This window comes from Heterocephalus glaber, unplaced genomic scaffold (assembly GCF_053883595.1).
Source record: "Heterocephalus glaber isolate CG9 unplaced genomic scaffold, H.glaber_assembly_v1.0 deba00001472, whole genome shotgun sequence".
In the NCBI taxonomy this organism is placed as follows: Eukaryota; Metazoa; Chordata; class Mammalia; order Rodentia; family Bathyergidae; genus Heterocephalus; species Heterocephalus glaber.
Window position 1 is genome coordinate 32103434 of NW_028258315.1, and position 15878 is coordinate 32119311.

At 39.2% G+C, this 15878-nt stretch overlaps 1 protein-coding gene across 5 annotated transcripts in view; it reads left to right on the forward strand.

The window, feature by feature from the left end:
• Ryr2 (ryanodine receptor 2) overlaps positions 1 to 15878 on the forward strand; it is a 676288-nt gene that overhangs the window by 477348 nt on the left and 183062 nt on the right. For all 5 annotated transcript variants that reach the window (XM_087181253.1, XM_087181249.1, XM_087181250.1 and 2 more), the window contains 9 exons: positions 2378 to 2586; positions 3348 to 3700; positions 4301 to 4415; positions 5575 to 5735; positions 7542 to 7701; positions 8076 to 8162; positions 9795 to 10021; positions 12546 to 13350; positions 14948 to 15148. In XM_087181253.1, the coding sequence (XP_087037379.1) occupies positions 2378 to 2586; positions 3348 to 3700; positions 4301 to 4415; positions 5575 to 5735; positions 7542 to 7701; positions 8076 to 8162; positions 9795 to 10021; positions 12546 to 13350; positions 14948 to 15148 (2318 nt within the window). The remainder of the gene's footprint in view (positions 1 to 2377; positions 2587 to 3347; positions 3701 to 4300; positions 4416 to 5574; positions 5736 to 7541; positions 7702 to 8075; positions 8163 to 9794; positions 10022 to 12545; positions 13351 to 14947; positions 15149 to 15878) is intronic.

Genomic DNA, 15878 nt, shown 5'->3' on the forward strand with positions numbered 1-15878 from the left:
TTTTGCAAACCCTCAGACTCTGGTCTTTCCACCTATCTCTGTTCCTTGTTCCCTGCTTAGATGAGTGGTAGGCTATTTTGGTAAAATGTCTTTACTTGTCCTTTTCCCTCTTGTTAGATCTTGTTAGATCACGAGCATCGTTCAGCTAGGAGCTCTGTTAGCCACCTTTTATTCTTGGTTTCTAGTACATAGTACCTGCTCAAATAGTATTTATCAAATAAAGATATGAGTGGTTGAAAGTTTCTTAATACATACTAGCAATTTTCCTACATAAATCTTGTACTCGTTTAATGTGATGAGTAGGACTTCTGGTGCTGGACTCATCACATATCAACATTCAGTATTAGGGCTTGAAGTTTGAGCCATTTCACATCCACACCACTCTTGCAGAGTTTTTTTTTTTTTAATAAGTAGTCATGTCCTGTTTTGTTAAATGAAATATTTTAAATAAAAGTCTAACTTGTCTTTATAATGAAATGCATGCACATTCATTAAAGGAAATTTGTTAGGTTCAGAGATATATATAAAAAAAGAGAGAACAAAGTATTAAAAATCCCACCACTATGAAACTTTGATTTAAAAAAAAACCTTCTGGTGTTTTTCTATCTAAAAGTAAACCATATGCTATATATTTCTTCAAATAATATTTGCTGTGACTGTTTTCCTGTATATTAATTGAACCTTTGAAGACTGAATTTTCAAGGACTAAATAATATTCCATCTCATGAAAAGGGTATCTTTGTTATTGAAACAGTATTCTAGAATTGTAAACTTAGCTATAGTGACCAGCTTGGGACATTGCTTGTGCATATCAGTAGCCACTGCTTTAAATGGAAGTATTTTAAAGATACAAAAAAGAGATGAGCATAACAGAGGTCTACTATGCAGCAATTTATGGGTCTCAAATGATTTCCCCTATATACTAGAAACTTCTAAAAATACAATGATCAGAGATAAATAGATGCTCACTATCATAGGAGCTCTTTCTATCTTGGTGTCCCTTGGTTATATCAAATGGTTGTTAGATATTTACCAATTTGTGCTAACAAAGTTCAAGCCATCTCTAATCTATTGCATTTTTTTCACTCCTTTTCTTTGATTTCTTGAGGAATGCATATTAAAACAACTTTCTGGATTACAGCCTTGGCAGCTGGTCCGATGGCAGACACAGCTGCATCTTCTTTAGCCTTATTTAGAAGCTTTGCATTTTGCTCCCTGGAACTCGGCTAGACTTCTTTCTACCTGGCTGGTTGCAACTTTCACTGCCATTCCCTTGAGTACATATTGGTAGAAACAAACTGCATGAAGTCATTATGAATCATTGAGTGTCATTTTTGTCATCTTCTGTTGGGGGGGGTGCTTATATCTGGCTTTCACCGTCACTGGTTTCAACAAGGGAAAAAGTATAAATCATAATGCTGGGGTAACTGCAATTCTTCTGAAAACTGTTGGCTTATTCTTAATAGCCACTGTTTTTTTTTCATCTACAAATCAAAATCCAACTAGATCCTTTAGTTTGTTGTCTGCCTACCAACCCAAACTGCTTATTGTGCTAGCTACTTAAACATTAGTATAAAATATAAAAAGAAATGAAGAATGTATGAACATCTCACCCTGAAAAACTATTTCCTTAATGAAAAAAAATGCTATCTCAGCCCTTTGACAGTTGATTCCAAAGAACTTGAGCAATTAACAAAATGTAGTTTTCCACTTTTTATTCAACAGTGGAAGGATTTGTTGACTCTGCCACACATGAGATTAGCTTATGAACTATTCTATTGGTTTTTATTTTATTGGTCATTGCTGTTGTGTGTATATACATAGATCAAAAGCTGCTGTCAGTGGATGGAAACCTTTTAAGTGTTTGCCTCCCATCCTTTCCTTGTGTTATGTATGAAGAGGTTTAAAGTGCAACTATGTGTTTGGACATGCCATGCTCATTAGCCAGAGAGAAAAGCAAGACACAAGGTGCCATACTTTCCTTGGCCTTTGGTTCTTTTTTATTTTTCTGCATGAAAGAGTGACATATACCACTGAGAAACTTGAATATCAGGTGGGGATTGCCTTTAGACAGTCAAGGATCTTTGGAAGATCAGGCAGTGCTTAGCAGTAGTCTCATTTTACAGAATAAGTCCAGGGTAAGAAAAGGGAACTATCCAGGCCCATACCTAGTAATTTATAATGCCAAGATCAAATGCTGTTATTCGCTGCCTTACATTTAATACTTATTGTCAGGGTTCTCTGTATTACATCATTGTTTCTTCCTTAGGGGAGTAGTTTTCAAAAAGAAGAGGCCTGGAGCTGTACATCTGTTAATTCTGTACTAACAGGTTCTTCTACTAATAATGCTGAAGGTTCTGATGGTTTTTCTTCCCAGGATTCATACCTGTGTGTAGCTTGGGTGTGGCTCAGGTGGGCAGGATGAACTTCGGAAAGGATGTCAGCACCTTGAAGTATTTCACCATCTGCGGCTTACAAGAGGGCTATGAACCATTTGCGGTTAACACAAACAGAGATATTACCATGTGGCTAAGCAAGAGGCTTCCTCAGTTTCTCCAAGTTCCATCAAACCATGAACATATTGAGGTTTGCTTTTACTTTAAAAATCACACCACTTAAAAAAAAAACTAGAATTCTTTGTATGTGAGAGTTCTTACTTAGACAATTATTACAAATTAAAATAATTTCCCTGATGGGTTATATAACAGTGGAACCTAAGCAAAGATTGGCCTCTCATATTAGTTCTTTACCAATAGCATGTTTGGCTGATAAATGATCTTCCTTTTATATGTAAGCAGAGTCAGGCCAAATCTGAATGTGTACAATTGTGAAATTAATTTCCCAAGCAATCTTTAGAGTTAGGAGCAGAACTCTGTGAATACTGCTGCCTCACGTTATGTATAAGTTATTGGTTCCAGGACCCCTATTGTTACCAATATCTGCTGATGCTGAACTACGAAATATAAAATGATGGAGTATTTACATTGAACCTGTGAACATCATCTTATATAGTTCAAGTTATCTGTTGATTAGTTATAATACTTAATGCAATTGAAATACAGTTATACTGTATTGTTTAAGGAAGCGATCAGGAAAAAAATGTGACCACATTCAGTACAGATGCATTTTTTTTCAAATATTTGCCATGGGTGGTTGGTCGAACCCACAGATGTAGAACCTGCAGAGAGGTAGAGTGAAGTGTACCCTATGTATAACCTTTTCTTACAAAATAATGCATGTGTGGGTGATGTTTGAGATTCTGAAAACATGATGTGCATCAGTTATCTTTAGGATCAGGAAATCAACAGTGGTGGTTAGACTGTGAATATTACTTCTTCATTTGCTAGGTGACCAGAATAGATGGGACCATAGACAGTTCCCCATGTCTGAAGGTCACGCAGAAGTCCTTTGGCTCTCAGAACAGCAGCACTGACATCATGTTTTACCGCCTGAGCATGCCGATTGAGTGCGCGGAGGTCTTCTCCAAAACTATGGCTGGGGGGCTCCCGGGTGCAGGCCTCTTTGGGCCCAAGAATGACTTGGAGGATTATGACGCGGATTCTGACTTTGAGGTTCTGATGAAGACAGCTCATGGCCATCTGGTGCCCGATCGCATTGACAAAGACAAAGAAGCTGCAAAGCCAGAGTTTAATAACCATAAAGATTATGCTCAGGAAAAACCTTCTCGTCTGAAACAGAGGTCATTTACAGATACAATATGATTTTGAATATGTAGTTTTCCTGTGGGGAGAGTTATTGTACAGCATAAAGGGTTTTCCAGTATTAATTTGTTCTTCATCTTTTTTTTCTTTTAGTGAAAGATTTCATGAGAAAAATAGAGTAACCCTGTGGTCTTCTAATTTGTTAGCGCAGATGTAATCTATCCCAGGTCACTTTTTAAGATGTTTATATTATATTCTTGATGAAACATAGAGTGTTTCTTTAAATAGTATTTTTATGTTCAGAAAGGCAAATTATCTTAGCATCCTTTCTTGCACCCAGAGTTTCTCAACCTCAATATGTTTGACACTTTAGTCAGATCATTCTTTGCTGTAGGGGACTGTGCTGGGGACCAAAGAGGGCTTAGCACCATTCATGGCCTCTGCCCACTAGATGCCAAGACCACTCTGTGCCTCAGTTGTGACCATCAAAAATATCTCCTTGCATTCCCAGATGTTCCCTAGAGACCAAAATTGCCCTAGTTGAAGATCACCCCATTAATTATATGCTCTTATTAGAAGTAGGCAGATTAAATGAGCGTTTAATCATTGTTCATTGCTGGTCCTCTAATGTATTTCAGATTTTTACTTAGGAGAACAAAGCCAGATTACAGCACAAGCCATTCTGCAAGACTCACTGAAGATGTCCTGGCAGATGATCGGGATGACTATGATTACCTGATGCAAACCTCCACGGTATGAGGTTGCAGCTTTTGTCCTTTTCTCTGTTTGTCAGTGATTATTATTTATACCATCAGTAGTATACTTCGGTTGGGGATGTAGTCAGTGGTAAAGTGCTTGCCTGGCATATTCTAGGTCCTGGATTCAATTCCCAGCACCATAAGATAAAACAAAATCAAACAGTATACTTTGATTCAATTCTTAAAAATAATTATTTGCTTCTATTTTTAGATATATTTTGGGGTTAAGATATTTGAAAAATGTATTATAATGTGTGTTATTCAATAAGAGAGTTATTTAGGGAAAATATTCTTTCTTTCTTTTGTTTTTTTTTGGTACTGGGGATCGAACTTGGGACCTTGCACTTGAGAGGCAGGTGCCAGAACCACTGAGCTTAAATCCCCGGCTCGTAGGGAAAATATTCTTAATGACACCTGTAATTGAGATTTTTGCTATCCTATTTCATTGAAAAATTTTAACTTGCCACTTGCCCTTTTCCAAGTACATATAATTTCTTTCATTGTAGGGAATACTCTAAAAGATTATTTATCATACTTTGTAAGAGGTCAGGTCTTGCTGACTGCTGTTTCAAATTTTTAATTCTACTTTTCCTGTAATGCCAAATGGAAATAATATAAAATTGTGTCTATTATAGAGTGCTTCCATGTTTGGGTTTGATGTTCACATATTAGACTTGAACTATTTCAAAGTGACGTAAGATGTCAAAATATTACATAATTGAAAAAGGAAAGGCCAAGTATTTGCAAGAGTTGGCTGACAAACATAAAAACTCTAGCATAGATTAGCGGATTTGCACCAGCTTGAAGAACTTGAAGCTAAGGTACCTAAATGGATTGATACATTTAATTGCATACATTGCATACTACATATATATATATATATATATATATATAGTGTAAACAATACACAAATGTATGTACCTGCACACATAGACATATATTGCTCAGGTGGTCTTTTCTCTTTTTCCCATTATTTCTGATTAAATTCAAGATCTATGGTATAAAACATTTCTCATTTTGCAGTGTTCACCTTTTGTGCCTATAACATCATTTAGCCAAATGATTTAAAAAAATACATTCTCAGGTAATTCAGAGATTGAAATCAGCATTGTTTTGCTTTTCTTTACCAATTTCTGGCTTTTCTGTCTTGACAGTACTATTACTCAGTGAGAATCTTTCCTGGCCAAGAACCTGCTAATGTCTGGGTGGGATGGATCACATCTGATTTCCACCAGTATGACACAGGCTTTGACTTGGACAGAGTCCGTACAGTGACTGTAACTCTAGGAGATGAAAAAGGAAAAGTACATGAAAGGTTGGTTCACCTCAGTTTTTTACATGAGTGACATCAAAAATATTGGTAAACCTAGGAATTTTTGTCTCTTGGATTTTGTGCAAGAATATTTCTACTTGTAGGAACAATGTGACAAAGCCATTAATGTCAGTGTCCTTTCTGTTACTCATACAAACCAGCAAGAATCTAAATATGTTAAAAGCAAGAAACATAGAGTAGGAGTGGTATATCCTTTGTGTGTAATAATATCTGCCCAGCTCACATGACGAATGATTTGGGTTCCCAATACTTAGCCCTTATTTGAAGGATGAGAGATGGGTAAAGCGAGGTGGTTAGCATCTGGTCTGATAAATATCTAGGGAACTGGCTGTGTGGTGGGGATAAAAATATGAAGTCAGAGTGGGCTGGTAATTTAGACCAGTTGGACACATTTGAACTCCGACTGAGGAGCAGTGGGTTCTTTCCTCAGCTTTGCCTTTGACTCGCTGTGTGGCTTTGGGTAAGTCAGTTACACTTTCTGTGCCATCCTTTCTCATTTGTAAAATAAACCAAACTCAAACCAAACCTTCAAAAAAGTGAAGAAGGCTATCTTCCTTGCAGAATAAGACAAGAGAAGATCCGACCACTTGCTGCTATCTTTTATGCCCATGAATCCTCTCTGATCTGCTGTGACAGGTCTCAGAAAGAGTCCTTCATAATGTTGCTTTCCTTCTATATCTGCACCATCCTTTTTGGTGACCAATTGGGAAACTCATTTTCCTGCTCTCAGCTTTATACATTTTAAACATATTGGTCTCAGCACTTAAGATAAGGCCTAGGAAAAAAATCTCGAATAAAGAGTACTTTACATCAGTATGGGACCCCAAACCCCATGATTCTAGGAATATTTTTTGGGGTGCATTTGATTTTCAGAAATAGAAACAGTATCAGCAAAAGAACTCACTGTAGGGATGGGATAACTGATAGATGGTTTAGGGTAGGAAATAGAGGATAGGAAAGAATCACTGAATCTTATGTGCAAAGAAACATAGTCTGTATTTGATTATCCCAAACTAACTTTATCCCAATCTTTTCATTCTTTTCTTCTTGCTTGCCTGACTTTGGCCTATTTTCCATAGTTGTTTACAGGCTTACCATACAGTGGTAGAGAAGGGAATAGAAATGAAGCTCAAAATATTTCACTTTGTCACCATCTCTAATAAAGATTTTGGAGAAGGTGAAAATCAGGGGAAGTTTTCTTTTTGATATCACTGATTTTTTTGTGCATATTCTAGTTAGCTCTGTCTCTCATAACAGATCACCAGGAACTGTCCACAATGGGGCATACTTTTAGCCAAATTTAATTATATTGAATCACTGATGGCGCATGTAGAATTTGCCTAAGGACTTGGATAGTGTTTGGAAATGAACCCTTCTCATCTCTGAACCCATTATTGCAAAGAAAATAAAATCAAACCATGAGGTGAAAATTACAAATTTGGATGTTGATTAAGTAGTTAAACTTTTTTGAACCTCAGAAAAAGGTCCAGTTTGGTTTGAGTTTTTGGAGAGAAGGTGCAGGTCAGTTTCTTATTTAGTTCCAACTCATTGACCTGTCTCCATTAGGTGTGAAATTCAGAGACGAGTCAGACCTGATTCAGAACGTCCACTGCCGTCAATGGAGTTTTGCTCAGAATCACAGAATCGGCCCATTGTGCACCTCTCCCATTACAGCATGAGCTTGTTGCTTGCGCAGCATAATTTAGGTTTAGTTTGCAAGATACACATGCTTTCTCTCTTATCTGTGGTTGTTCAAAGATAAAATATGGGGATTTTTTTGCAATTCAGCATCAAACGCAGCAACTGCTATATGGTGTGTGCTGGTGAGAGCATGAGCCCCGGGCAAGGACGCAACAGTAATGGGCTGGAGATCGGCTGTGTGGTGGACGCCGCCAGTGGGCTGCTCACATTCATAGCCAATGGCAAGGAGCTGAGCACTTACTATCAGGTACGTGGTGAGGGTCGATGATGTCTTGCGCTGCTAGAGAGGGAAATCATCTCTCCCTGTTAAAGGGATACATGCTTTGTAAGATCAAAAAGTAATTTGGAAATTAAGAGAAGATGGAAGCAGAAAAGTTAATTATGTATGCTCACTTTTATTGGGTATTGGTAGAGCCATAAGCTGCTTCAAGTAAATAGATCCTCTAAAAATGTTCCAAGGTCATGAAATATCTTGACTAATTACTGAAAAAGACTCTTCACATGAGAGAAAGGGGACATTTTGGTTTCTCTCTGTCATGGGCTCCTTAGTTGTTATACAGAAAATACTTTTCTTTAGCATCTCTCTTTACTGACATTACTAAATTAACTTGTTTATTTAAGGTGGAGCCAAGTACAAAATTATTTCCTGCAGTTTTTGCACAAGCCACAAGTCCCAATGTTTTCCAGTTTGAGTTAGGAAGAATAAAGGTAAGGAAAATTCATTCCTAATATTTTATTCGTATTGTTTTCTGTTAGGACCTAGCTTGTACTTCTTAAATGAATTCAGTATTTTATTAGTAGTGATATGAATCAAATAAATCATACTTTAGGGGAAAGGTAGCTATGTTTGAAAATCTATTTCAGGTCACTATAGTAACATAATTTAAAAGTTTCTCTTTAGTTATCTTAACTATATTATTTAATAAAACATGGTTTATACTGAACCAGAAAATGCTAAGTTGTACACAAAAAACAGTAATCATTGAACTTATAGGTGGTCTAGTAAACAAACGTAGACTTGAAACCAGGTGACTTAGAATAGGGGTGCGAATAACATTCTGTAGGGACATAAATGAAATTACAGCAGAGTTAGATGAGTGAAGCAGGTAAATATGAAAGAAGAGGTTATCTTGAGGTGGAAGACTATTAGGTAGGGATTCTCCGGGACATTGACTAGAAGAATGGAAAGAGTGGGAAGAGGGAGAAAGAAAGCAGAAGTGTGTAAGAATGAAAATGCCAAGGTGAAGTGATTCCATGTGACCATAACAAAGGATGTTTTCCTTTGGAGATTACTGTGTGGACCACGTCTGGATTGAAAGGCCTTGAGTATTATGCCAAGAGGTTGGTACCTAGTACACAGACAGGAACGACTGTTAGAAGTTTGAAGAAAGAAATTGAGTATAATGAAACTGATCTTGGGAAAACATGTTAGTGGTAATGTTCAGGTGAGCAAGACTGGAAGCAGGGAGGAGCAGGCAGGTGTTACTGGTTCGGTGCGATCTACATGGGAGATGATGGCAAGAGCCAGGAAGGTTCCAAGGGAGAGGAAGTGAAATGAAAATATTTCAGGGGTCAAATAGATAGGATTTGACAATGAATTGGCTTAATAAGGTTTGTCAGTTAACTGGGTTCAAGTACTGGAATCAAGGATTAAAGTTCATCTTTTTTGGTTTGGACTGTGTGGTGATGTTAGTGCCACAACTGGAAGTGGTTGTTGAAATTCAGGAAGAAAAATTGAATTTAATTTTGTAATTTTAAAGTTGAGGTGCCAGATAAGCACAGTAGATAGTTGTTCCAGGCCAGGTTAGTGACGCTGGACATGTTTGTTAAACTATATGAGCATGGTTTCTGCTTTTGCAAAATGGGGTTCACAGTGTCTGTTCTGTGGCGTTATCTTAGACTCTGCCTCAAAGTAAAAATTGAAATAAAAAAAAAAAGCCTGGGAATGTAGCTCAATGTGAGGGCCCTGGGTTCTATCCCAGTACTGAAAAAGTAGTGTGACACTGAAAGTCCTAAAGGCTTGCCAGGTTTCCCCTGGGCCCAGCCTGGCAAAGAAATCTGAAGAGGGCACAGTTATTCTTCCTAACAAAGGAATGGAGTACATGGGAAAAACACAACCCAAAATCTGTTTGCCTGCGCTGAAGTTTTAGGTGTGTTCTCCACTTGTCCTTTTGGGAGTGTCTTTTCAACCCAGTTTTTCTGGCATTTCTGATACTGGTTTTGTTCGACTCACAGTGTATCTTCTTTCTCCTGTCTCTTCCCCTGCAGGATTTTATCCATTGCTTCAGGAACTCCAAGGGATGTTATAAATTCATTCTCCTTCTGCTTCCTCATCCCTAGAATGTGATGCCTCTCTCTGCGGGATTGTTCAAGAGTGAACACAAGAACCCTGTGCCCCAGTGTCCCCCGCGTCTGCACGTGCAGTTCCTGTCGCATGTGCTATGGAGCCGGATGCCCAACCAGTTTCTGAAGGTGGACGTCTCTCGAATAAGTGAGCGCCAAGGCTGGCTGGTGCAGTGCCTGGACCCTCTGCAGTTCATGTCCCTGCACATCCCAGAGGAGAACAGGTCAGCCCTCGAAACCCTTCGTGGTCTGATTTGGACACTTGGAAATAGACCCAGGGGTGCTGCAGGAGAAACAAAATGAAGGCAAAACAAATGGTTGGCAATGGGCTCATTATTGTGCACCATCCAAGTTTAAGTCTATTTCTCAGCCAATTTGCTATTGAAATGAATTGTACTGTAGTTGATGCCACATAACAGTGTGTGATTTCTTCATTCACTCTTAATTACTCCAAGGTTACAAGTGCAGGGTGACTTATGACTTAGCAAAATAACACAATACAGAATTGTAAGATATTAGGGATGGAATAATAGGAACCAGTTAGTTCCACCTTTTGTTTTATTATACACGAAAAACAGAACAGAATGAAAGAAATGATAATGAAAGAAAATTATGAAAATACTGTCTGCACTTTGCAGACAAATTTATGTATATTTTAGGCAGTAGAAGTAATAGCATAAGGTACAGTGGTAGCTTTGCTTATGATTTTTCAGTTTTCCCTTGTGACTTCCAGTTAAATCACATAGATTTCATTTTATTGGACTTATTCCCAATACAAAGTTTCTAAGTTTTGGACCAAGATCCCCCTCCCTAAATACCATAAAATGTTTAATCACATACTTAGTGAAAATACAGTATGAAAATAGTGTAAATGTAATTATTCTCATTTTAAGTCTTTAATCATAAAATAATTATGGGATATATGACCCCCTGCTTACTAGTATATGGTTGTGATACATAATAAATGCATTCCTTGTGGGGCATTGGTGCATATACATACCTGTCACATCTTGATCCTTTTCACTTCCTCTCCTCTCCCCTCCTTTCTGTCTCTCTCCATCCCCAGTTCCCCTTCCCATCTCCATGTAGTCTAGCTCCTGTCTTTTCTTTTATTCTTTAAATTATTTATAGTATAGATTTCTCTTATAAGAGAAATCATGTGATATTTAGCCTTCTGTGTCTGATTTACTTCATGTAGCATTATGGTTTCAAGGTGCATCTGTTTTCCTACAAGTGACTCAAAGTTATCTGTCGTTCCAGTTTATATATATATTTCATTTTTAAAATTTATTCATCTGATGATGGGCATATAGGCTTCTTCTGAGATTTGGCTATTATAAGTTTTACTTTTTAGTTTTTAGTCTTGTTATGTTGCTTAGACTGGTCTCAAACTTTCAATCCTCCTACCTCAGCCTCCCAAGAAGCATTTTTATATCATTTTGTATGGTTGCTATTTTAATTTGATACCTTTACCATTTAGCCTGTGCTTTGGGAAACAACTTGTAATTTCCTCAGAAAATTAAACATAAGAATTACCATGTGACCTAGCAATTCCACTTCTAGGAATATACCCAAGAGAAAGGAAAACAAAACCTGTCCACACCAAAATCAGCTACTTGCCCTAGGCACTATTACAGGCACTAGAAAGATAGTAGAAAACCAAATACATGCACACATGCGCACACACACATACACAAACACGTGTCCCTGCTCTCATGGAAGAAATGATAAGTCTAAGAACACCTCTCAAGATGAGCAAACAATTCTTTTGATTAAGGATATATCATGTTTCTACTTTTAATACTACAGTTTCACCCATGAACAATCTATATAATTTAAATAGCGAAGAATACATCACATCTAAAGAAAGTATGTCCTCTCTGTTGCTCAGCTTTCCTGTCACTGGGACAAAATACCTGACGGCTGCAACTTAAAGGAGGAGAAGATTACTTTAGCTTACAGCTTGAGATGTTTCAGTCCATGGTTGGCTGGCTGTGAAGAGGAGACATCATGGTGGAAGGACAAAGGGGAAGAGAGCTGGACAGGAAGGGGCCGAGCACCAAATACAGTCCCCAAAGCCATGCCTCCATGACCCACTTCAGATATATCCAGAAGTGTGCTTTACTAATCCCCTGGGAATTTCTCAATGCAATTAAATCGACAATCTAGATCAACTGTCACATGCTCAGAAAGAAATGGCTTGACTTTAGGTATAACCTGGCTGTAGGCTTTATCAGAAGCAAAATGATCTGAATTAAACATACAGTGTGAACTCCCACTGCAATCGATATTGGAGGGGCTCTTTGATTTTGCTAGGTAGAAAATGCCATTTATACTGTTTGTTTCATGAACTGCGTATACCTGTGTGGAAACATGGGTACTTGTAGCAGGAGGTTTCTGGGACTGAGGTATTAGTACTCTGTTCACCTACTTCTGACTGGTCAGGCCAAGACCCTGATCATAGGACAGAAATGAGGGCTGTTTGGGCCTGGGCAAATCTTTCTGGCTTCTTGATTCAAGTTACCTAGCGGAAAAAGGGGGTTGGGATTTTCCAAGGGGTGCACAAATTCTGAAAGAAGGGTATCCCAGGTTCAAGTTGAAACCACATGTCTAAAAGAAGTACCCAAAACCTTGGTGGAGGATGGAGGAGATACATTTTGAAATACGTAATAGGCACAGATTCCAATTCAGAATTTCTCTAATGATCTTTTCCCAATCTTGATGCCATTCCCCTCTCCTCTTCCACAGATCTGTTGACATCTTAGAGTTGACAGAGCAGGAGGAGTTGCTGAAATTTCACTATCATACCCTCCGGCTGTACTCAGCAGTCTGTGCCCTGGGGAACCACCGGGTGGCCCATGCCCTCTGCAGCCATGTGGATGAACCTCAGCTGCTCTATGCCATCGAGAACAAGTACATGCCTGGCTTGCTGCGCTCCGGTTACTATGACCTGCTGATCGACATCCATCTTAGCTCCTATGCCACTGCCAGGCTCATGATGAACAATGAATTCATTGTCCCCATGACCGAGGAAACCAAGAGCATCACCCTCTTCCCTGATGAGAACAAGAAGCATGGCCTCCCTGGCATCGGCCTCAGTACCTCCCTCAGGCCACGGATGCAGTTTTCTTCCCCCAGCTTTGTAAGCATCAATAATGAATGTTACCAGTACAGTCCTGAGTTCCCACTGGACATCCTCAAGGCCAAGACCATACAGATGCTGACAGAGGCTGTTAAGGAGGGCAGCCTCCATGCACGGGACCCTGTCGGTGGGACTACCGAGTTCCTCTTTGTGCCTCTCATCAAGCTCTTCTATACCTTGCTGATCATGGGCATCTTTCACAATGAGGACTTGAAGCACATACTGCAGCTGATTGAGCCCAGTGTATTTAAGGAAGCTGCCTCTCTGGAGGAGGAAGGTGACATGCTGGAGAAAGAGCTCAGTACTGAAGACTCAAAGCTGGAAGGAGCAGGGGAAGAAGATGCTAAAGGGGGTAAGAGCCCCAAGGAAGGTCTACTCCAGATGAAACTTCCTGAGCCAGTTAAACTACAGGTAACCAGAGAGAAGATGAGTGTGAATTTCAGTACTGCTAAGTATTAAAGTGTTTAGATTTGTCTGTCTCTGTGTCGTCTGTCTATTTTTGAGTATGTAGAGTTTTTCGTAAAATTAACTTACCTCCCATTCTTACCCCTCCTATGCATTACAAATCTCCTTGCTTCTCCTCTTCATTCTGCAAATTTATTTCACCTGCATAATGTCGGCATGACTGACATTTGAGGCACTTCATACCCCCCCGCCTTCCTCTCTTTCCCACCTTAGCATACTTGGTCACCAGTGCATGTGACCATTCTTGTGCAGCAAATCCCCCCGCCATAGGTTTCTGAAGAATCAAAGACATTGCCTGTTTTTGCGCTCATCAAGATGTACAAAATATTTTTCCTTCACACCTTTTTATTTCATTAGAATCAGTGTGTCATATGCATGGTTGGCATGGGGTTTTGCTCATTCCCTCCATCAGCACTAATAGAAGTCTTACTCTGGCCTGGGCTGTGAGCCAAGAGAAGGAAGTGGGTGTCAGCCTGGCTTCTGGAAGCTCACACTCTCTGAGAGAGATGATACTAATTTATGCATTTCCTTTAACATATTGCCAACTGCCAAAATTCTCTGCTGAGAGTGGACAGAAATGGTTATATTATATTTGGAGACATGGAGGGTTTTAGAGTCTTATTTAATACCACTGTGCATTTGTATCATAGTTGGTATTAACTGTATATAAATGTTTTCCTAAACTTGGTAGAATATAATCTCATGGACCTGTTTCTGCCAACATACTGTGTCAGTGAAAAATCTCTTTAGTGTCCCATAAGAAAACACTGACCTAGCCAGGTGTTGTGGTGCACACCTGCAATCCTAGCACTCTGAGAAGTTGAGGCAGGAGGATTGGAAGTTTGAGCCCAGCCTGGGAAACTTAGCCAGTTAGTGCGACTGTATCACAAAGTAAAAAGGACATGGGGCTGGGAGCGCAGCTGGGGAATGAACCTCAGAGCAAAGGACCTGGGTTCAATCCCCAGTACCAAAGAGAAAAAAAGAAAGAAAGAAAAGAAAGAAGAAAAATTGGAAACACCCAGCTCACTACTGAGTAAGCATTCTCCCCTTAATTAGCTTCCCCGCTTACATATAAAGTCTGGCTTAGAATTGTACAGGAACTCTGATGTCATCAGGAGCCAGATCTTGTGTCTCTCTGCTCTGTGATGATCAGCATATAGTTTTTCTTTTAAGAGACATCACCATGTTCCTCCTCCAGGAACCAGGTCACAGCCAGTTATATGTGTAACTGGAAGGCATTCTAGTCCATAATCAATAGTGGAAACTCTTCCCAGAAAACCCTGGGAAAGTATTCCTTAGGACCCATGCACCGCATCGTCTGAGGCTACGAGAGAGGCTCGGAGTAAGTGTCCACCAAAGGGACATGTGTTTGCCATTTTGGCTTAGACAAATTATACTTCATCCCCTAGTACTGAGCACATGGCTGTGCACACAATTCTGTTCTTAACGGGAAAGAATAGGCAGCTAAGCACCAATGATGATTTGATATGCATTAACTATTAAAAGATTTGGATTTTTATTTTATTTTATTTTGTCTTCTTAGATGTGCTTATTGCTTCAGTACCTCTGTGACTGCCAGGTCCGGCACCGGATAGAAGCCATTGTAGCCTTTTCAGATGACTTTGTAGCTAAGCTCCAAGACAATCAGCGTTTCCGATATAATGAAGTGATGCAAGCCTTAAACATGTCAGCAGCACTTACAGCCAGGAAAACCAAGGAGTTCAGGTCGCCGCCCCAAGAGCAGGTATAGGAACACAAGAAGATTCTTTCTTTTTACTTGGGATTTTAGTTCATTCAGAATCTATTGCAAAACTGTACCATAATTATAGTCCCCCCCCCTTCTGTTTAATCTAGCCAGGTTGATTCAGTCAATAGTCATAGTTTCACCCAAAAAATTACTTGGTTATTTTAAACAAAAGAGAGACTTACCTGAAGATACTAGATACATCACAAATGTTTTGAGAAGCTCAGAATAGCATAATCTGAAGTTCTGCAAATAGTAACAGTATCATACCACAGATGGGTCTTCTTTGGCTGACAAGGTATTACCCTCACTGACAGGGATCCTTAACACCTCAGACACAATGCCAGATGTTTTCCATTTGGTTCCCAGGGAAGAACCAACTGCCTCTGCCACTTTGCTTCCCAGAAAGTTGATCACCTTATTTGTGGATGTTTCTCTCATTACCTACAGACCCAGGTCTCTTGAGGGGGTAGTGGAACTACCAGCACATACCTGAATCAGAGAATAAGCTAGTCTAGTGTTGACAATGTTCTGGAATCTGCCTCAAATGGGACATAGTGTGGGAAATTACCAAGATGGAAGAAGGTTGAATCAAAGATACAAATCACAGACATTTCTGATATCTCACTCTACCATTTCTCTATATATCCAAATTAGCTTAGAATGAAAGTGTTTAGGGACACAGTTTTTTTTTTTTCTCATCAGAATGTAATTTCTTTGAGGCAAAGGA